At 43.9% G+C, this 23,704-nt stretch overlaps 1 protein-coding gene across 2 annotated transcripts in view; it reads right to left on the reverse strand.

The window, feature by feature from the left end:
- WDR7 (WD repeat domain 7) overlaps positions 1 to 23,704 on the reverse strand; it is a 363,534-nt gene that overhangs the window by 208,312 nt on the left and 131,518 nt on the right. For both annotated transcript variants that reach the window (XM_040421053.1, XM_040421054.1), the window contains 3 exons: positions 19,449 to 19,567; positions 13,355 to 13,478; positions 2,975 to 3,088 (listed from right to left, as the gene is read on the reverse strand). In XM_040421053.1, the coding sequence (XP_040276987.1) occupies positions 2,975 to 3,088; positions 13,355 to 13,478; positions 19,449 to 19,567 (357 nt within the window). The remainder of the gene's footprint in view (positions 1 to 2,974; positions 3,089 to 13,354; positions 13,479 to 19,448; positions 19,568 to 23,704) is intronic.

The following is a 23,704-nucleotide window of genomic DNA, read 5'->3' on the forward strand; positions in this document are numbered from 1 at the left end:
ACAATACTAAAAAAGAAAAAAACATCAGTTTTCACATATATGAACTCAAAACTCGTAAGCCAGGATGTAAACATTGATGTGATTGATCACCGATTCATTAACCGCCCCGATCATAACAAGGGGTCTCCTGTACCAGTCTGACAATGGACAAAGGGCAGAATAATCATCGAAAATAAGACTTTCTGATGGTTGCGAAGCTTTCACGCAAGACGCATCCTCGTTACGGCAGCTATTTCTGCAACAAAATGGCAGGCTTTCTAAATGTCAGGATCGGCTTTGCTTCTATTGCACCAACAAATTCTTTCAGAAAAAATAATTTATATGACTTTTTTCTTTGGGCTAGGACGGAAAGAGTCTCTCGCAACTTGGAAAAAATGGAAAAATTTAAGTAATTTGCAAAAACTTTATTGTTTCCCTATGAGAAAAAAAAATCAAGTCACCTTGCAAAAAACTATCAAATTAGATATATATATTTTTTTTATCGAGAGCAATGAAGTCACCCACGAGCCACAGCAGTGGCGAGATTTTAGCACAAATTGTGAATGACTTCTGGTCGCCCTGGAGCGGTAGCCTAACCCACGTTCCTTTAACTACCACCTACATGAAGGCTGCCCCCTGGGGGAAACCGTCAGCGATGACAATGTGAGCATTCCTAGAAGAAACTTCATCAAATGTGAACTAGAAAAAAAAGGTATAATTTTTTTCTTACTGTGTAAATGCATGCAAACAGGATAAAAGTCTATATTGTGTATAGCCATACTATAATATTTTGGGGGAGGGAGGGGGGGTTAAAAAAAAAAGAAAGAAAGTATACATCTAAAAGACACAGTGGAAATAATGATGGCCTTTCTATTCTCTGGGGACTTCATTAGACTACCAGAAGTTTCCAGCTTCCCAGAGGTAAGGTATATAATCCTTTTAAGAAAAGAAGCTTGTTATATGGCGCTCATCTGACCTGAAACACCGCTTTATGGCAAAGTAACACGGACAACTATATCAACAGGGTGAATTAAAATTTAATAAAGCAGGAATCACCCGTACATACTAAATGGTAAAACACTCGATAACACTGACATGGAAAAGGATCTAGGAATTTTAATAAACAGCAAACTAAGCTGCAAAAAACAGTGTCAGGCAGCTGCTGCCAAGGCCAACAAGATAATGGGTTGCATCAAAAGGGGCATAGATGCCCGTGATGAGAACATATTCCTACTACTTTACAAATCATTAGTCAGACCACACATTGAGTACTGTGTACAGTTCTGGGCTCCAGTGAACAAGGCAGACATAGTAGAGCTGGAGAGGGTCCAGAGGAGGGCAACTAAAGTAATAACTGGAATGGGGCAACTACAGTACCCTGAAAGATTATCAAAATTAGGGTTATTCACGTTAGAAAAAAGACAACTGAGGGGAGATCTAATAACTATGTATAAATATATCAGGGGTCAGAACAGAGATCTCTCCCATCATCTATTTATCCCCAGGACTGTGACGAGGGGACATCCTCTGCGTCTGGAGGAAAGAAGGTTTGTACACAAACATAGAAGAGGATTCTTTCCGGTAAGAGCAGTGAGACTATGGAACTCTCTGCCTGAGGAGGTGGTGATGGTGAGTACAATAAAGGAATTCAAGAGGGGCCTGGATGTATTTCTGGAGTGTAATAATATTACAGGCTATAGCTACTAGAGAGGGGTCGTTGATCCAGGGAGTTATTCTGATTGCCTGATTGGAGTCGGGAAGGAATTTTTTATTCCCCTAAAGTGGGGAAAATTGGCTTCTGCCTCACAGTTTTTTTTTGCCTTCCTCTGGATCAACTTGCAGGATGACAGGCCGAACTGGATGGACAAGTGTCTTTTTTCGGCCTTATGTACTATGTCACTATGTAGGAAAAACAACAACATCACAGAAAAGTCTGCGCCAATGCAATCCCAAAAATATATTTTAAAAAAAAATCAAAACAAAAACATGAAAACTATCAGTGTCAAAAATAACAGAGCACAAAAAAACCATCAAACACCAACGGAATTGTCCACTTCGGATGTTTATTTCTATTTTTTTTTTTTTTTTAGCAGGATCCACTAAGAAAATAACTAGAATGCTGGGTGTTATGGTGCTGAAGATCCCCGAACGATCACTGGTAATCTTCACAGAATTCAATTTCCCTGCAGCGTCACCACATGGGGAATCATGCATTACATGGTGAAATCAATGGCGCATCCATATAATGCACGGACATGCCACACACACACCTTGTGCTCACTCTAACTAATGGAGAGACTCATTTATTAACTGGAAATGTCATATTAGGTCCCCTTCTGCCTCCTGAAACGTGAAGGGCCAGATTGGAAAATTTCGGTTATAGTCGGCCAAGATTACATGTGTATGGCATGACTGACTGAATACAGATGAGTATTTTGCTCAAGGACCGAGGAGTCATTCATACAAATCGATCCCATGGGCGACTGACTGTCCACAATGCGTCCAATCGTTACGTATATGGCTGGCTTTACTTTTAAAAGGGAAGCGCTGTCCGTAATGAACTCTGTCCCTCTCAGTGTGTGACATAACTGGCACGTCAATGAATAGGAGGCATTGCGCAATCATCCCACACAATGCGATTTTTGAGGTTTCATGTGGCTTAAAACCTTTGCTTTCAATCTGGCTTTTATGCCCCTCCCACATGCACAGTTTGGAGCTAGGTGCTTGAAAATTTGATCATCTGCAGATCTTAGTGACACCTGCTACCTACTCAGTTTGCACAACCTTATCTAGATAGATAGACCGACATATAGAAAGATGTGAGATAGTTACTGAGATAGATAGATAGATAGTTCTATGATGGAAAGTTGTATCAGAAAATTCACAATAGCTTGTGTGCTTTTTGTTCATTGCATATGGCAGAGAAATGTTTTGATCCGAATCCTAACTGCTTGAAAGAAGAGTCACGAATTAACAAACATAAAAACTACATTACCTGCTGCGAGATCATCATCCACGAGATCGTGCTCTTCCTCCTGAACTTTCACCTCTGTCCCTGCGGAATCGGGACTAGCGCTGCCAGCTTGTATAGATTCTGCCGTCACTCCAGCTGGAAGAGAGTCAACCAAAAATAATAGAGCATAAAATGACTCAAACAAAATACAAGCTATAAAAACGTATCACGCCCTCCCCAAAAAAGCATAAAATACTAAAGATATTACATAACATATTCAAATACAGGGTTCCCAATTAATATAATTGGAGCACAAAAAATTCAGTATGAAAATAACTTTCAAAAACAAAAACAAAAAATACAACAATTGTTAACCCATTTTTTTAAAAAAATAACTAGAACTCCCTGAGGGTGGTCTTACACAGAGAGGGACATTTGCAATGACTGGCGTATGACACACCGATAATAGGGCTCATTCACACGACTGTGATCGGCCTGGGAAACATGGCCGGTGTATCATCCGTATTTCCTGGGCCGACTGTGACTCCCCCTGATCCGAACTTACGGTATTATGCTAATTTATCATACAGTCAGTTGGTATTGCATGTACACTGCAATAGCCCCGCAATCACATACAAACTCAGTTTCACAAATCCCTTTGATGCAGTGAGTTCAGGTCAGGGGAGCTGTGCTCAGCGCGGGGGATGTGGCCGACAAACGGACCATGTTTCCCAGGCCAATCACAGTCACATATATGGGCCCATAGACAACCATTTTTTTTTCTTTGGACTGCCTGAAAAATATCTCTGTAATGCCTCATGCACACAGCCGTTGTTTGGGTCCGCATCCGAGCAGCCATTTTGGCGGCTCAGATGCGGACCTATTCACTTCAATGGGGCCGCAAAAGATGCGGACAGCACTCCGTGTGCTGTCCGCATTGTCCTATTCTTTTCCGTTTTGCGGACAAGAATAGGCATTTCTACAATGGGCCGCAAAAAACGGAACGGTCATGTGCATGAGGCCTAAGGCTACTTTCACACTAGCGTTATTATTTTCCGGTATTGAGATCAGTCATAGGGGCTCAATACCAGAAAAAAAGTTTCCGTTTTGTCCCCATTCATTGTCAATGGGGCCAAAACGTAACTGAACAGAACGGAGTGCTCCAAAATGCATTGCGTTCCGTTCTCATACCGGAGAGCAAAACGCAGCATGCTGCGGTTTGCTTTCCGTCCTGGGATGCGGAGCAAGACAGATCTATCATGACCCACAATGCAAGTTAATGGGGACGAATACGTTTTCTCTGACACAATCTGACATAATAGAAAACGATCCATCCCCCATTGACTTTCAATGGACCTCATGACGGATCCGTCTTGGCCATGTTAAAGATAATACAACTGGATCCGTTCATAACTGATGCAGAAGGTTGTATTATCAGTAACGGAAGCGTTTTTGCTGAACCCTGCCGGATCCAGCAAAAACGCTAGTGTGAAATTGCGTTTTTGTTTATTTTTGGGGTTTTTAAAGGGTTTCTGTCACCCCACAAAACTCATTTTTTTTTTTTGGATAGTTATATTCCTTATAGCGCGATATAGGAGAATATAATAGTCTTACTTACTTTCATGCGGCCGATTCTTTAGAAAACGAAGTTTTATAATATGTAAATGAGGGCTCTACCAGCAAATAGGGCGTCTACTTGCTGGTAGCCGCAGCAGAAAACCGCCCCCTCGCCGTGTTGATTGACAGGGCCAGCCGGGATCTCCTCCTCCGGCCAGCCCTGTCGGCATTTCAAAAATCGCGCGCCTCTGTCATTCGGCGCAGGCGCTCTGAGATGAGGAGGCTCGTCTCCTCAGCACTCCCTCAGTGCGCCTGCGCCGATGACGTCTTCTCTTTCGGTGATGTCATCGGCGCAGGCGCACTGAGGGAGTTCTGAGGAGACGAGCCTCCTCATCTCAGAGCGCCTGCGCCGAATGACCAGAGGCGCGCGATTTTTGAAATGCCGACAGGGCCGGCCGGAGGAGGAGATCCCGGCTGGCCCTGTCAATCAACACGGCGGTTTTCTGCTGCGGCTACCAGCAAGTAGACGCCCTACTTGCTGGTAGAGCCCTGATTTACATATTATAAAACTTTGTTTTCTAAAGAATCGGCCGCATGAAAGTAAGTAAGACTATTATATTCTCCTATATCGCGCTATAAGGAATATAACTATCCAAAAAAAAAATATATGAGTTTTGTGGGGTGACAGAAGCCCTTTAAGCATGGCTTTATAATATTGTTTTATATTGATCTACACAAGAACGTTTTTGGATGGATTTAGATTTTTTTATTTTTTGGAAGCGCGTCAGCGCCCTGATCGTTAGGATCTCAGAGGACGCCTTGTGTCTCAGAGCTGCGGACATTCATAATAAATGTAAGATCACATGATTAGGTGTCCCGCAGACGCTGCTCATACATTCTTAATAGGTGACACCTGGAGACCTGACACAGGAGCGCTGCGCATTGACCAGAGAGACGTGAATAATGACCTCTGAACGGCGCTGCAGAATAAGTCAGCACCATATAAATAAAAGATAAAATAATAACAATGTTGCACTTGACCTTGCTTGATGTAAAATAAATAATTCTGTTCCATTACAAAAAAGACAAAGGAAAGCAAACCGCATGCAAACAATGGGCCTTTGAACATCAATAAGGTCATTTGTAATATAGCGGCCTCGGAAACACTTTTTTATCCCCCCAAATATATTTGTAAAAAACAAATGTGAAACTGCTTAATATGCTCCGGATGCCAATGCCAGGCAGCTGCATCTAAAGGAGCTTAGATGCACAGGGGGATAACCACGTTTTTACTTCTGTACAAATCATTAGTCAGGCTCTATATGGAATAGGACCCCAGTGTACAGGACCAACATAGCAGAGCTGAGATGGGGTCAGAGGAAGGTGACCAAAGTGGTAAATAAAGTGGGAGTTTACTGTACCCATGGAGCAAAATTGTTTTTTTTTACAAAAACAAAATCGAAATCAACCCATGCTCCTTGCCCCTGGCACCCGATGCAGAATACATAGTGCTAGATGCTCCACCTCTCCTAACAAAAGGGGGGCGACAAACCGCTCCTGCGGGGCAGAGACAGCTCATGGTAGGTGTCGTATATTAACAGCCAGGGCTCCTCCTGCATCAGTCTCTGCTGGCATACAAAAGCCAGGAAAAAGCAGAGGACATGTTGAAGAGGATAGTGCATGAGAGACAGAGTCCTGGGAGGGGACCTGCTGGGACTACCGGAAGGGAGATGCGCTGTAGGGAGTCCTCTGACTACCAAGGGAACTCCAACTTACGAAGGTCTCATTTAGACGGCCGTATGTACAGGTCCGCATCTGTTCCGCAATTTTGCAGAATGGGTGCAGACCCATTAATTTCCATGTTTTATTTCCGCGGCCCCGCTAAAAATATAGAGCATGTCCTATTCTAGGGTCAGGAATAGACATTTCTATCATAGGGCTGGTCATGTGCGGTCCATGACCGGTATCCGTGTTTTGCAGATTTGCAATTTGCGGACCACAAAACACTTACGGCAGTCTTAATGATCCCTAAGGCGCATTCTCCTCAGTATTCGCAACTGCAGTTTCCTGATGATCGACTTTTTCTTTCCGCTGGTTTAGAAATCTGTATTTTATAATCATTCTGCACACAATGTGCCCTGACTTCCTGGTGAGTCCGATGGGCTTGCGTTTATAGACGGTAGTAAATCGGGGGAGGGACAGAGCAGCAGAACCAATGACAGGAGAGGGGTGTAGCTCAGACTACCTCAGACACCCTATAGACACTGTAGCTAACCTGTAGTCACAGATCACAGCTCTGTTCTAATGCAGCGGAGCTAGAAGCAGCCGAGGAGCGAGATCTAAGGGAAACAAATAGCAGGTAAACATCCTCACCAAGTAAGGACTTGCATTTCATATTTGAGGACATGACCAGAGAGTTACTTTAAAAGGGAGTCTGTCAGCAGAAAATACCCGGCTCAGTGCCTTGTAGGGCTAGCTCGATACCTTTCACTTAGTGATGCGTTGCTTCATTCTGGCAAAAATAAACTATTATTAAGCCATATGCAAAAGAGATGTTAGGTGCACAGAGGGCGGGTCCAAATCACTCTGTGCACCCTTACTCCTCCTGCTTCCTCAGCCAGCTCTGACTCTTCTTCTTGATTGACGGGGCCAGATTTCTGCATAGTCCTCTCGCCTGGCCTTGTCAATCAAGGAGAGGGTGTTGCTGGCAGAGGAAGCAGAAGGAGTAAGGCCTCTTTCACGCGAGCGTGTTCGGATAAGGTCCGGATGCGTTGCGGCAAACCCGCGCGAGTAGGTACGCAATTGCAGTCAGTTTTGACTGCGATTGCGTTCCGTTGTTCAGTTTTTATCGCGCAGGTGCAATGCGTTTTGCACGCGCGTGATAAAAAAATGAATGTGCTACCCAGACCCGAACGTCTTCATAGAAGTTCAGGTTTGAGTTCAAGGTTGTGTAGATTGTATTATTTCCCCTTATAACATGGCTATAAGGGGAAATAATAGCATTCTGAATACAGAATGCATAGTACAATAGGGCTGGAGGGGTTAAATTTTTTATTTTATTTAACTCACCTTAATCCACTTGTTCACGCAGCCGGCATCTCTTCTGTCTTGTTCTGTGAGGAAAAGGACCTTTGATGACGATCACTACGTTCATCACATGGTCCATCACATGATCTTTTACCATGGTGATGGATCATGTGACAGACCATGTGATGAACGTAGTGACGTCATCAAAGGTCCTTTTTCCTCACAGAACAAGACAGAAGAGATGCCGGCTGCGCGAACAAGTGGATTAAGGTGAGTTAAATTATTATTTATTTATTTTTTAACCCCTCCAGCACTATTGTACTATGCATTTTGTATTAAGAATGCTATTATTTTCCCTTATAACCATGTTATAAGGGAAAATAATAATGATCGGGTCCCCATCTCGATCGTCTCCTAGCAACCGTGCGTGAAAATCGCACCTCATCCGCACTTGCTTGCGGATGCTTGCGATTTTCACGCGGCCCTATTAACTTCTATGGGGCCTGCGTTGCGTGAAAAACACACAAAATAGAGCTTGCTGCGATTTTCATGCAAAGCACAAGTGATGCGTGAAAATCACCGCTCGTGTGCACAGCCCCATAGAAATGAATGGGTCCGGATTCAGTGCGGGTGCAATGCGTTCAATTCAAGCATTGCACCCGCGCGGAAAACTCGCCCGTGTGAAAGGGGCCTAAGGGTGCACAGAGTGATTTGGACCCGCCCTCTGTGCACCTAACATCTCTTTTGCATATGGCTTAATAATAGTTTATTTTTCCCAGAATAAAGGTGCACAGAGTGGCCTGTGAATTTAAATTCCTTTTTTCCAGAACAAAGGAAACGGATCACCAAGTGAAATGTATCATTACAATCAGCTGAGGTAGCCCTACGAGGCATTGTGCCTGGTTTATCAGTGAGTCTCCAGGTGACAGACACCCTCTAGGCCTCATGCACACAACCGGATTTCGGTCTGTGTCTGATCCGCATTTTTTGCGGATCACACTCTGACCCATTTATTTCTATGGGTCCACCCTCCGTTCAGCAAATGATAGAACCGCTCCTATTCTTGTCCATTTAGCGGGCAGAAATAGGCATTTTTTTTTACAGTGGGTTCCGCGAAATTGGGGTACGCACACGAACCGAATGTGTATAAAATGGATCCAAGATTGATATGTTCGTGTGCAGGAGGCCCTAAAGTTATTTTGGGGGATTTTTTTTTAATTTAAGGGTAAAATCTATTTATGAATATTACAATCTATGAAAAATCACATAGATATATAGGAACAGGCATTCTGAGAAAAGAAGCTCAACTAATAAATAAAATTAAAAATATGGATATAATAATATACCTAAAGCTCGACGTCAACAGCGCTAGAAATAGAAGCACATCGCCTTTAAGACGTAATATACATTTTTAAGCTGGTACAGGCGGCACGTATTAATCACAGGCCGCGTCTCACTCCTTCAGCCCTCACTCTGCAGGATATTGCTGATGATTATTAATATTGCGGTCTCGTACAAACGGCTCGGGTCACATCCTGATCAATCCCAATAAAACAAGGCAGGTTCGGAGCTTTTTTTTTTTTTTTTCTTCTTTTTTTCGCCTCTTGCACTGGAACAATTTAACATGTGCATAACCGAGACTGATATTGTTGATCTCCAGGGTTTTTACAGAGGTCACTCCTTTTTATTTTATTGTAAATTCAATACAAGCTCCTAAGTGATAGCAGAGTAGAAAAGAATGCGGCCATTAAACCGGGAGGACGGGGAGAATTTGCTCTCTGGATCTTCAAAAAGATTAGAAGCCGAAAGATGGAGTTGTTGTTGTTTTTTTTTTTTGCTTTTTTTTCGTAAATCAGATGTAGAAATCTAATAAGAGGAGAATCTAATAAGCGGAATAATTATTTTAGCTGTATTGATTGACAATCGTTATACAAGCCTCTCTCCAGTTATCACAAGCCAGGAAGGAAGGGCTCAACAACGGCGTAAAAAAAATAAAAAAAAAAAATAAAAAAAAAATCAAGAAATATTGAAAGCAAAATAATATTTTTTTTAAAAAAGTCAATAAAATAAAATTCTACAATCAATGGTAAACTAAAATGTCATATACATAAAATAAAATGAAAATTATATAAAGGAAATTTTAAGGAAAAGAAAAAACTAAGAAAGAGAAAATATTTTTGTTTATTAAATATATAAAAATCTATTTATATATATATATATATATATATATATATATATATATATAAAAATAATTTTTTAATTATATTTTATTATATATATATAACATCTTTAATATATAGGTACATGTTAATTATTTTTGCTATGATATATTATTTTTTTATATATTACATATATATACATACATATACACACACACACACACACATACAGTCATGATAAAAAGTTTAAGACCACTTGAAAAATGGCAAAAAAATCATATTTAGCATGGCTGGATCTTAACAAGGTTCCAAGTAGAGCTTCAACATGCAACAAGAAGAAATGGGAGTGAGACAAAACATTTTTTGAGCATTCAATTTAATGAAAACAACGAATAAACTGAAACCGGCTGTTTTTCAGCTGATCAAAAGTTTAGGACCACACCTCCAAAAAAAAAACTAAACCCCCCCCAAAACAGAAATCCAACTTCCAAACATGAACTCAGTAATGAGTAGCTCCGCCGTTATTGTTTATCACTTCAAAAATTCGTTTCAGCATGCTTGATGCAAGCGTTTCCATGAGGTTAGTGGGAACATTTCTCCAAGTGGTGAAGATGGCCGCACGAAGGCCATCTACTGTCTGGAACTGTTGTCCATTTTTGTAAACTTCCCTTGCCATCCATCCCCAAAGGTTCTCAGTTGGATTTAGATCAGGGGAACACGCAGGATGGGCCAAAAGAGTGATGTTATTCTCCTGGAAGAAGTCCCTTGTCCTGCGGGCATTGTGTACTGTAGCGTTGTCCTGTTGAAAAACCCAGTCGTTACCACACAGACGAGGGCCCTCAGTCATGAGGAATGCTCTCTGCAACATCTGGACATAGCCAGCGGCCGTTTGACGCCCCTGCACTTCCTGAAGCTCCATTGTTCCACTGAAGGAAAAAGCACCCCAGACCATCATGGCGCCCCCTCCACTGTGGCGCGTAGAAAACATCTCAGGTGGGATCTGCTTGTCATGCCAGTAACGTTTTTTTGCCATTTTTCAAGCGGTCTTAAACTTTTGATCAGGACTGTATATATATATATTTTATTTTTTTTTAATTTTTTTTATGTTAATCTAAATGTATTAACAGAAATCCCATTTTTATTACTGAAGGTGATTTAAAAAAAATTAAAACATTTATTATTTTATTTTTATTCATTTGATTATTTTCAGCTAAATCACAATTTCATCACTGATCATCGAGTAAAAAAAATAATTTAAAATACTGAAAAGAAAATGTAAAAACAACATACATTAGATATTATCCCCCTCCTCCCTACAGTAACACAATGGTGGAATATACAGTAATCCGCTGTTAGAACACGGCCGGGGAGGGGAGGTGAATTTCTAGGAAGCGAGATCTCTGCGGTGAGTGACCAGTACTGGCAGAGCTTTCCTGCAATGCCATGACAGACAGACTGACTGCCTCACATTAATTCATTTCACACCACTGCTATCGATCAGCAGACTGCTCCCTGGTCTCTCTCCACACATTGCCTGTCTGGCTGCCTGCATCCACATCAGCACATACACACAAAGGCCGCAGCAAGATAACCTTTTATTTTCCTGTTAAAGGAACAGCAAATGTATTTTTCTTTCCATGCAAAACCACAGAAGGATTGGAGAATATTCTCTGAAGGCTTTTTCAGCCCCTTCCTGCATAATATTTTTGAATAAATATGGAAATGTCATTGTCTATTTAGCAATTTTATGGGTTTTGTATATAGGGAATTGAATTTACAGCAATTCTCTCCTCTACTTCCTTAAGACTGAGTTCACATTGTTTGGAGCAGATTTCGTCAGATTTGCAGCAGGCAGCGCTATTTTCTTTTTATAAAATGCCGGACATTGTGGTGGAACTCCACTTTAATTTTTAATCGCCTTTCCTGCAAGTGAAAGGGGTTTTCAAGACTCCACTTAGATGTCTAGGAAAACATCTGCTGTGGATACATGTCAGATTTAATACCACATCAGCAATATCTGATTGGCGGGGGTCCAAGACCCTGCACCTCAGCTGATCAGCTGTTTGGCAGTAGCTCTGGTGCCGGCGCTCTGGCACAGCGTCATGTAGTGGATGGATCGGGTTACTGCAACACTGCTCACGTTCAAGTGAATGGGAGTCACCCTGCAATTACCAGCTCCGTCCACTACACAATGGATGGAGCTGTGTAGTTCCGATGCTGGAGCCACTTGGGAACAGCTGATCAGTGGGGGTGCAGAGTGTTGGATCCCCGCTGATCAGATATTGATGGCCCATCGTCAGGATTGGCCATCAATATAAAAATGCTGGAAAACCCCCTTTAAAAGAATTGTCTCGTTATATCAAAATCTGGGCAGCCTCTGTGAATGGCCTGAAATAACTCATGAAGGGATATTCACCTGATTTCTCCTCTGTTTCTTCAAGTGCTGTGCTCCAGTCCTTCCGCTGCTGTCATCTTCTTGGCTGCAGTGGTGACGTTCTGTGCACAAGTCATCGCTGCAGCCAAATCGCTGGCCTCAGCCACGCACAGGACATCCCTGCTGAGGCCATTCACTGGCTGCAGTGGCGACCTGTGTGCACAGAACTTCACCTCTGCAGCCAGAAAAACGAATAGCAGTGGTCAGGACCAGAGGAGCGCAGGGGAGGAAGAAGCAGAGGAGAAAACAGGTGAGTATGCACTCATTTGTTATTTTAGGCCTTTTACGGGGGTTACCCAAGTGTTAATATAACTCTTTAAAGGGGTTGTCTCATCTGTGACAGTGGTGGCATATCGCTAGGATATCCCACCTCTGGGACCTGCACCTATCTCCAGAACGAGCCTCCAAAAGTGACGGAGAGCGCACCTCGCATATGTGCTGCATGCTCTCCATTTATTTCTATGGGAGTTCTAAAAACAGCAGAGCAAGCATGCTCGGTTATTTTCAGAAGTCTCATAAAATTGAAGGGAGGGCGCACCACGCGGGAGGGCGCACCACGCAGGCGCGGCCACCACTTCACTCACTTCTATGGAACATCTGGAAATAGCCAGTGCACAGTTATTTTTGGCAGTTCCATAGAAAGGAATAGAGGGCGACCGAGTATGTGCAGCTGTTCTACGCCTACTCCGGGGGAACAGTTATGGAGAAAAGTGCAGGTCCCAGAGAAACCTGCTTATTAGAAGTATCCGAGAAATAAGCCGACTACAGGGATGAGAAACCCATGTGATCAGCATTGATCTATGGAGGACAAGTTTGGCAAGTGAAGAAGTTCCCTGCAGCGCCAACACAGGGGAACTGAAGTATTACAACTATTGGAGTAGGCTGTCTGAGTAATGTAGGGGTCAGCAACCTTCGCCAGCTGTTGTGAAACTACAACTCCCAGCATGCTCAACTCACTTCTAGGGAAGTTCAGAGAACAGCCAAGCAGGTGAGCATGCTGGATTGCCAGACCCCTGGTGTAATGCATGGATGTGCTAGGTCCTCCAGAGAAAGAGAGAGAAGCTCTTTGCAGCTGACCTATACTATGGCTAGATGTCTCAAATTAAGGACTCCCTTCCATCTCCAATTCATCTCGGGATATTACGAGATGTAGAAAAGTCATCTATATATGTGAATATGGCCCAAAGAGAAAGTTAGACCGAGCTGTGTGATTTCTCAGAAACAGAGGTATCCATATAAACTTACGTGACATGATGGTGTCGACATACTGGGGTAGATACGGTGCCCAGGAATCAATTGTCTCCTTACGTCCCGACTGCCCGATCCTTCGTAGTTCTGCCAGTAACAGTGCTTGGGCGGCTTCCCGCACCTGCAACCGGAAAACAGAGAATGAACCTTGTGTATGGTCTACGGTTATGTATAGACGCTCGATTATTAGGACTTGGCCGTTTCTATCCATCTACACAGGTTTATCGAGTGCGCCAGGTCACACAACTATTATAGTTAGCTACCATGACATGCAGAACTTGACATGTGCCAATCACTGGCGGCAGTGGTCCTGTGCGTCTATGCAGATTCCCTAATACGCGCGAAGGTCAGGTTGCTTAGATCCTTTGTCGCGGGAGCAGCGGGGGATTTTTTTTAAAGCATGTCCACAGGGGGGCGTATACGCTGCAGATTTTTCATCAATTGCAAAGCATTTTACAGTAGCAGCAAAGTGGCTGAGAGGCTGTGTAAAGAGCCTGCAGCAAAAACGCACCTGCACAGGGGGAATCCTATCTGTACCTGTGACACCGGCTGACCTGGCTTGGCAGCTGAAGGCATCTGTGTCGGTCCCATGGTTCAGATGTGTCCGCATTGCTGAGAAAAATGAGGTTTTCATATATGTAAATGAGAGTCTACGAGCAATGGGGGCGTTGCCATTACACCTAGAGGCTCTGCTCTTTATGAAACTGCCATGTCCTCTCCACTTTTGATGAACAGGGCCAGGCAGTGTAAAAGTAATCACGCCTGGACCATCAAAGTGCAGAGGGCACGGCAGTTGCAGAGAGAGCAGGGCCCCTAGGTGTAATGGCAACGCCCCCATTGCTCTTAGAGGCTCATTTGCATATATTAAAACTTCATTTTTCTCAGCCATGTGGGCACCTATGTCATAGCTACAAATCTGCTGACAGATGCCCTTCAACATAAAGGAAGGCTATACTTACTTATAATAAATACATTGTAATAAAATATAAAAGTTAATAATGTTTTTTCTCCTGTTGCGGACAGGGCAGAGGAGGGAGGCTTCTGCTGCAGCCGGTTGTCTTACATCCAGACAGTGGGGAAGAGGAGAGGAGACATGGCTGATCTCCGGGGGACACAGAGAGGACTTCTTTATGTATTTCCTAGTTTTAATTGTCATATGAGACAAAACAGGATGAAAGGAAATAAAAGAGCTGAAGGGAGGAAGTACAATGTGCACACCGACGAACACCGCGGGGGAGATTTATCAAAACCGGTGAGACGGAAAAATGGCTTAGTTGCCGATAGCAGCCAATCAGATCCTCACATTTTCCAAAGGAGCTCTAAAAAATGTAAGGTGGAGTCCGATTTCTGGGCACCGTATCTACCCCTTGCACCAGTTTTGATGAATCCCCCCCTATACGATGTCAGCAGAATACAGATGCTCGTATCAAGGGACGCTCTTCAACAACATGCTGCAAATGTGGAAGCAAGAAGGAAAAGAAAAAGCGGACACAAATACAGACTGCGAAGGAGCCAATTAAAAATGATTTGTCTTGTGCGGGAGAAGATCATTTCTTGGCCCGTGGCTGATGTTCCTGTAAGACAGCGAGGAGCTGATGTCCAATTAAGCTATCAAGTGGCCAGATGGACAGGACGCTGCTCTTCGGTGCGATGTGGAGGCTATCGAGGTGTTCATCAGGTGGAGGTCCTCCAGCGCTCGGGGTTAATGGTGTGTCACTGCTAACTTCAAGAGCGCCAGCGTGATGGCAGCAGCAGACCTCTGCCTGCCCCCCCCCCCTCCCCCGACTGAACTGCAGACTTCATCGTAATACTTCTGGCTGTCAATCACTTATACACTAACTGACCGAAACATCCCGCACCAAGAAGGAGGTGTTGGAATGGAAGATGTAAGTGATTACAATATTAGAGGAAAGGGGGGCTTTATTGGGGAAAACTGTACAATAGAAAGGAGGCTCTAGGACCCCGATGGGTGCCTCTAGCCAGGATACAAGATGAGATACGGCCTCCAGCCTAGATACAAGATGAGACATGGCCTCCAGCCTGGATACAAGATGAGATACGGCCTCTAGCCAGGATACAAGATGAGATACGGCCTCCAGCCTAGATACAAGATGAGATACGGCCTCCAGCCTAGATACAAGATGAGACATGGCCTCCAGCCTGGATACAAGATGAGATACGGCCTCTAGCCAGGATACAAGATAAGATACGGCCTCCAGCCTAGATACAAGATGAGACATGGCCTCCAGCCTGGATACAAGATGAGATACGGCCTCTAGCCTGGATACAAGATGAGATACGGCCTCTAGCCTGGATACAAGATGCCATACGGCCTCTAGCCTGGATACAAGATGAGATACGGCCTCTAGCCTGGATACAAGATGCCATACGGCCTCTAGCCTGGATACAAGATGAGATACGGCCTCTAGCCTGGATACAAGATGAGATACGGCCTCCAGCCTGGATACAAGATGAGATACGGCCTCTAGCCTGGATACAAGATGAGTTACGGCCTCTAGCCTGGATACAAGATGAGATACGGCCTCTAGCCTGGATACAAGATGAGATAGAAACATAGAAACATAGAATGTGTCGGCAGATAAGAACCATTTGGCCCATCTAGTCTGCCCAATATATCTGAATCCTATGAATAGCCCCTGGCCCTATCTTATATGAAGGATGGCCTTATGCCTATCCCATGCATGCTTAAACCCCTTCACTGTATTTGCAGCTACCACTTCTGCAGGAAGGCTATTCCATGCATCCACTACTCTCTCAGTAAAGTAATACTTCCTTATATTACTTTTAAACCTTTGCCCCTCTAATTTAAAACTGTGTCCTCTTGTGGTAGTTTTTCTTCTTTTAAATATGCTCTCCTCCTTTACCGAGTTGATTCCCTTTATGTATTTAAAAGTTTCTATCATATCCCCTCTGTCTCTTCTTTCTTCCAAGCTATACATGTTAAGGTCCTTTAACCTTTCCTGGTAAGTTTTATCCTGCAATCGATGTACTAGTTTAGTAACTCTTCTCTGAACTCTCTCTAGAGTATCTATATCCTTCTGGAGATATGGCCTCCAGTACTGCGCACAATACTCCAAGTGAGGTCTCACCAGTGTTCTGTACAGCGGCATAAGCACTTCACTCTTTCTACTGCTTATACCTCTCCCTATACATCCAAGCATTCTGCTGGCATTTCGTGCTGCTCTATTACATTGTCTTCCCACCTTTAAGTCTTCTGAAATAATTACTCCTAAATCCCTTTCCTCAGATACTGAGGTCAGGACTGTGTCAATTATTCTATATTCTGCCCTTGGGTTTTTACGCCCCAGGTGCATTATCTTGCACTTATCCACATTAAATTTCAGTTGCCAGAGTTCTGACCATTCTTCTAGTTTTCCTAAATCCTTTTCCATTTGGCGTTTCCCTCCAGGAACATCAACCCTGTTACATATCTTTGTGTCATCAGCAAAAAGACAAACCTTACCATCGAGGCCTTTTGCAATATCACTTATGAAGATATTAAACAAAATTGGTCCCAGTACAGATCCCTGTGGAACCCCACTGGTAACATGACCTTGTTTTGAATGTTCTCCATTGACTACAACCCTCTGCTGTCTGTCACTCAGCCACTGCCTAATCCACTCAACAATATGGGAGTCCATGCTCAATGACTGCAGTTTATTGATAAGTCTTCTATGTGGGACAGTGTCAAAAGCCTTACTAAAATCTAGATATGCGATGTCTACTGCACCTCCACCGTCTATTATTTTAGTCACCCAGTCAAAAAAATCTATAAGATTTGTTTGACATGATCTCCCTGAAGTAAACCCATGTTGTTTTTCATCTTGCAATCCATGGAATTTTAGATGTTCCACAATCCTATCCTTTAATAGGGTTTCCATTAATTTGCCTACTATTGATGTCAGACTCACTGGTCTATAGTTGCTCGATTCCTCCCTACTACCTTTCTTGTGAATGGGCACGACATTTGCCAATTTCCAATCTTCCGGGACGACTCCTGTTACTAATGATTGGTTAAATAAATCTGTTAACGGTTTTGCCAGCTCACCACTAAGCTCTTTTAATAATTTTGGGTGTATCTCATCAGGCCCCTGTGACTTATTTGTCTTCACCTTAGACAGCAAACTTAGAACATCTTCCTCTGTAAAGATACATGCATCAAATGATTTATTAGTCATCCTTTCTAGTGGAGGTCCTTCTCCTTTTTCTTTTGTAAAAACTGAACAGAAGTATTCATTAAGGCAGTCGGCTAGCCCTTTATTCTCTTCTACATACCTTCCGTCCTTTGTTTTTAATTTAGTTATTCCTTGTTTTAATTTCCTTTTTTCATTTATATATCTGAAGAATGTCTTATCCCCTTTTTTCATAGACTGAGCTAGTTTTTCTTCTGCCTGCGCTTTAGAAGTTCTTATAACTTGCTTGGCCTCTCTCTGCCTAGTCTTGTAGATTTCCTTATCTTCATTGCTCTGTTTTTTTTTATAATTACAAAATGCTAGCTTTTTATTTTTAATGATTTGGGCCACTTCTGCTGAGTACCACAGTGGTCTCTTCCTTTTTTTGCTTTTACTGACAAGTCTAATGCAATTTTCTGTTGCCTTCAATAATGCACCTTTTAAGTAGTCCCATTTCTCCTGGACTCCATGTAATCCGTTCCAGTCTGATAAGGACTCATTTATGACTAATTTCATTTTTGAAAAGTCTGTTTTTCTAAAATCTAAAACTTTTGTTTTTGTGTGGTGGGACTCTTTCACAGTTCTTATATTAAACCACACTGACTGGTGATCACTAGATCCCAAGGTTTCGCCTACAATGACATCATATACCGAATCCCCATTTGTGAATACCAAATCCAAAATGGCCTCCCTCCGGGTTGGCTCCTCAACCACTTGTTGTAGAGATAACCCCAGTAGGGAATTTAGAATATCTGTACTCCTGGTAGAACTTGCTATTTTGGTTTTCCAGTTTATATCTGGAAGATTGAAATCTCCCATAATGATAACTTCTCCTTTCATTGTCATAATAGCTATTTCTTCAACTAGTAGATCATCTAGTTCTTTAACTTGACCAGGTGGTCTATATATCACACCTACACGAGTTACTGCATGGTTAGCAAACTGCAACGTAACCCAAACTGACTCTATGTTGGCCTCACCAACTTGTATTAGGTTAGATTTAATGCTATCTTTCACATACAGGGCCACTCCTCCTCCTTTCTTGCCTTCTCTGTCTCTTCTGTATAAAGAGTACCCTGGTATGGTTATGTCCCAGTCATTTCTTTCATTAAACCATGTCTCCGTAACAGCCACTAAATCTACATTCTCAGATGCCATTATTGACCCAAGTTCATTGATTTTTTTACCTAAACTGCGAGCATTTGTAGACAGGACTCTGAGCTTATCATTTCTTAACCTCTGTGCTTCTGACCTGTTCTGGTATTGTTTCGGGGGGCAATTGGACTCTTTTATTTTCACTCTTTTGCCCCCCCTTCCTAGTTTAAATACTCTTTCGCAAATTCTTGGAGTTGTTCACTAAGTACATTTGTTCCTTTGAGAGAAAGATGCGGCCTCTAGCCTGGATACTAGATGAGATACGGCCTCCAGCCTGGATACAAGATGAGATACAGCCTCTAGCCTGGATACAAGATGAGGTGTGAAGTTTTATTCAGCCAGATTCTGCTCCTTAAGTGCCCAGTGCGGGACTTCACTCTGAAGTGCTCTCTCTGCATTGAGCTGCTTTGCGGCCCCTCCCCTCTGCTCTGAGTGACAGCTAAAGCATCCAACCAGGAGACCACTGCAGCTGTCACTCAGAGCAGAGGGGAGGAGCTGTGAAGCAGCACAATGCAGAGAGCTGTTCACGGTGAAGTCCCGACCTGGACACTTTAGGAGCAGAATCTGGCTGAATAAAAGTTGATCTTCACACTACTCCTGACAAGAAAAGCACCACAAATCGAATGCTTGCACCGCTTTCCCCCAGACTCTACACAGTGCTGTCAGCAGTTTAGCATGGTCAAAACTGATGACAGATTCCCTGTAAGTTCAACTTTGATGAATGTGACCTTGTCTGTTCTTACCTCTAGACACCGGTCCTGCCACCTTCTCGCCAGCATTTCTAGTAGTGGAGGTCTGAACTTTTCCAGCCCCAGTAGATCGGGCAGCATAACACAATGCATAGCTGCCAACTGGCTCCATCCTGCAGTGACAAGACAAGATGTCAGCACAGTAATAATGTCCTGTACGAATAAATCCCTGTAATAAACAGAACCAGAGAATAGAAATAAACAAAAATAAAAATAAAACCCTCCCCCATGGAAAAAAAAAACTGTAAAAAGTCTATATAGCCAATGCCACCAACATCTATCAGACCATTGGATAGCATATCTGTCATGAGGCGGGATGGACTTACTAATAGGCACAGTAGGCCTATGCCTATGGGCAGTCAAACGGGGAGGGACGACTGAGAAAGATACAACTTACATACAACTGCATTGGACCGCATGTACGTATGTGTGAGGATCCGACTCCCGGTACCCCCACTGATCAGCTACTTTAAGGAGCTGCGGCACTCGGATGAGCACTGCTACATCTTCATAGTACACCAAGCACAGTGCCGTGCACGGTATAGCGGCTGTGCTTGGTACTGTAGCTTCATCCCATTGACATGAAATGGGACTGAGATGCACAGCAGACAAACACTCTAAAGCCACATGTAGAGAAAGTTAATACAAGCCACTTACTAATATACTGTGATTGTCCATATTGCTTCCTTTGCTGGCTGGATTCATTTTTCCATCACGTGATACACTGCTCATTTCCAGGGGTTAGGACCACCCAGCGATGGTCGTGTGTGTAGGAAAAAGTGCTGGCTTCTCTGGTGGCTGGGACCATAGGTTTGCATGCACAACAGCTCCTGTCCTGGCCGCCCTGTATTTGCTCCACATCGTAGGTCGTAGCCCCTAGAAACGAGCAGTGTATCATGTGATGGAAAAATGAATCCAGCCTGCAAGGGAAGCAATGTGGACAATCACAATACATTAGTAAGTGCCTGGTGTTAACTTTCTCTACATAGTAAACACCATTTCCTGGAGTAAAACATCCCCTTTAACTCCGATCCTTGTAGATTTTCAAGTATCTAAAACCAATGCATACATGGGGACCCCAATGCTCCAGCGCGACATGACAGAACAGCAGAGCTATGGTGCAAAATGGCGGATTAGAAGGGAATATGCATTTGTGCAATAATCAGACTGACTGCAGCAATCGCACTACACAGCATTTTATATATATATATATATATTATAGATTAGATATGGAAGCCTCCAACATTTAAAGGGATTTTCTCAGAGTAGAAAATGGCCTACCCTTAGGATAGATTATCAATAGGTGATCGGTGGGGGTGCGACACTCAGGACCCTGCCAATCAGCTGTTCAAGGAGGCAGCGACACTCGCAGTAGCGCCGTGGCCTTCCATTGCTTTCATCGTTCACGTGGCCTAGGCACAGTTCGACCCCATAGAAGTGAACTGGGCTGAGCTGCGATACCAAGCATAGCCGCGGTGCTACGACAGCTGATCGGCGGGGGTACTGGGTGTCGGACCCCCACCAACCAGATCCAGAGGATAGGTCATAAGTATTTAAATCTCAGAAAACCCCTTTATGTGCTATGAGGGCAGGCCCAAGCCACTCTGTGCGCCCGTGTTCCTCCTGCCCCAAACTGCCCTACACACTGGCTAAGAGAGCACATTCTGAACGAGATGCCCACACCTCAATGCCAAGGATGTACTGCAAGTGAATGGGGCCGAGTTGCAAACCTGGCACAGAGCTAGGCTGGAAATCTCCCGATTTCTGGGACTACCATACTATTCTCTTCATTCTGGGAATCAGCTGGGGGTCAATTCTCGCCGACCAGACACTGACGACCTATATAATGGATAGACCTTCGACGCACATCATGGGAAAACCTCTTTAACGCGTCCGTGCGCAGCTTAGACCCGGGGGTGCGTCTTATTACCGCGCTCTGCTGCATACCAATAACAGAGCAATGCCCCGCGCAGATCTCCTCCGAGTTCTTCAGCCGGACAGTGGAGGAGAATATTAAACTCCCAACCCCTGGGGTACGTGCATACATGTTAACCATATTCTGAAGCCATGATAATGATTCGGAGGCAGTAAATAAAGAACAAGCAGATGTGTCTGCTCCCTGCATCCCTTATATCTTATCAATACCTTCGAGGCAATATTTTAGGATTGCATTTTACTCATTTTGGGCTAAAAATCATTATAAAAACAAATTTTAACAGGGTTACATTGTAATCTGCAGGGTTCCTTAATTTCAGCTTTACACTGCCATCCCGGAGTGCTTCTTTAAACATCTGCCTTGCACCAGGCCGTACGTATCGCCTGTGAAACACGTCACACCTGCCCGCTATTTTATTTTAGTTTTTATTGTGCTATAAAGAGGTATTCCAGCTGTAACATGTTATGGAGGTTATCCTGTGGATAGGGGAGAACGGTCAGATTGGTGGGGGAACCCCATCAATTCTGAGAACTGGGTCTCTGCGCCCGGCAAGTGGACAGAGCAGCTGATCGGAAACGCGTTCCGCCACTCCATTCATTTCTATGGCACTTGGCTATCTCCCGCACTCCCATAGAAATAAAAGGAGCGGCGGCACGCATTTCAGACCAGCCACTCTGTTCTTTATCAGGGGTGCACAGCAGCGTACGAGGCACCCATTCTTGTGATCGGTGGGGGTCCCAGGGTTAGGACCCCCACCAATCTGATTCTGTGAAACTGGTATACCCCTTTAATGTAATAACATTGGCGGACACCGCCCTCGTGACCCATTTTATGCATCTACGTCTACGCACGATTTATAGAGCCTGAATTGGTGTCCCGGTGGGGGGGTTGTGGGGGGATTGGAGGTGCAGCAGTCCATGTGCGTTTCGTCCAATACACGCTCATGCCAAATGCACAATTCTTATTTCGTGAGTGCATCTCACTTTTCTTTACTTGCTATCATCACAGGCTTAGGGTTCAGCTACACGGCGAAGTGTGTTACTCAACTACTTTATAAACTGTAAGCCGCAGGTGAGTTGCGTGTTGCGTGTAACTTACATTAAAGCACGCAACATTAGACCTGCAATATACTACCTCCATCATGTCTGCACCTGTCCTGTCGCAGTGTAACGCCACTCACTAACACTGCATGAAATATCACCGTGTAGCCGAACCCTTACACTATGGCGCGCCCCTCCGCGTTCCCATTTCTGACAGTATAGTGGCCGTGCTTGGTATTGCAGCTTGATCCCATTTACTTGAATAGGACCGAGCGGCAGAAAAGCCACCATTCTGACCAGGTCACCGATTCCCAGCACTGTGCACCTCAGCACATAGAAATTAATGTTTTTTTTTTTTTTTTTATCTAAACATGGGGTGCTGTACTTCTTTTAACATGTATGGTCGGTGAGGATGTCCAACGCACAGGGGTGCCATTTTTCCTACCTGGATTTTCGTAACAAAAAAAAAAAACGCAGCGTAACACAGTACCAGCAAAGTCTATGAGATCAGACCCGAGCAGAAACGGACCTGCTGTGTGGATTTAGAGATCTGCAGCATGTCAATTGTTTGTGTGATTTTTAAATGCGGCCTTCAACATTTCCAATGCGAGGGCGAGATCTGCGGAAAAACCTGCCACAAAAACCACAAGGTGGATGTTGGTGCAGAAATTTGCGCCGATTTTTTATTTTTGTAATCGTGAACCCGTGTGCAGAAACCGTATAGGTGCATTTAGATGCTGCGAAAGCTTCCTTCCGGAAAGTCGGCTGCTCGATAAGTGGAAGTCAAGCGCTGAATTTACATGCAGCAATCACTTCTACAGTATGAGGACGAGCGATGGCTGCTAGTATCACTCATGCCCAATACAAAAATCACCGTTTGCCGGCGGCAGAGTGCTGTTTAGATGGCACGATCTGCTGCCCAGGAACGGTGTCCGCACCTCAGATCATTTCACCCGATGGACAAGCATTTCGCTCGTATATCGGGTGATCTGCGGCACCTTCAGACAGGCCGAGTGCCTGCTAGGAACGTGCATTCCTGATAATCAGGCCATGTAAATCCAGCTTAACAGGACACTGGTTGTGCTGCTGATTTCATCTATTATTGATTGAAGCAGAACATAAAGGGTATTCCAAGATTTTAATATTGATGACCTACCCTTAGGACAGGCTCTCGATATCGGATTGGCTCCAGTCTTACACTCTGCACCCCCTACCGATCAGCTTATTTTGTAGCGCCGGCGCTGGAACTACACAGCTCCCGCTCCGCTTGTGTA

The sequence above is a fragment of the Bufo bufo genome, chromosome 2 (assembly GCF_905171765.1).
Source record: "Bufo bufo chromosome 2, aBufBuf1.1, whole genome shotgun sequence".
Lineage (NCBI taxonomy): Eukaryota > Metazoa > Chordata > Amphibia > Anura > Bufonidae > Bufo > Bufo bufo.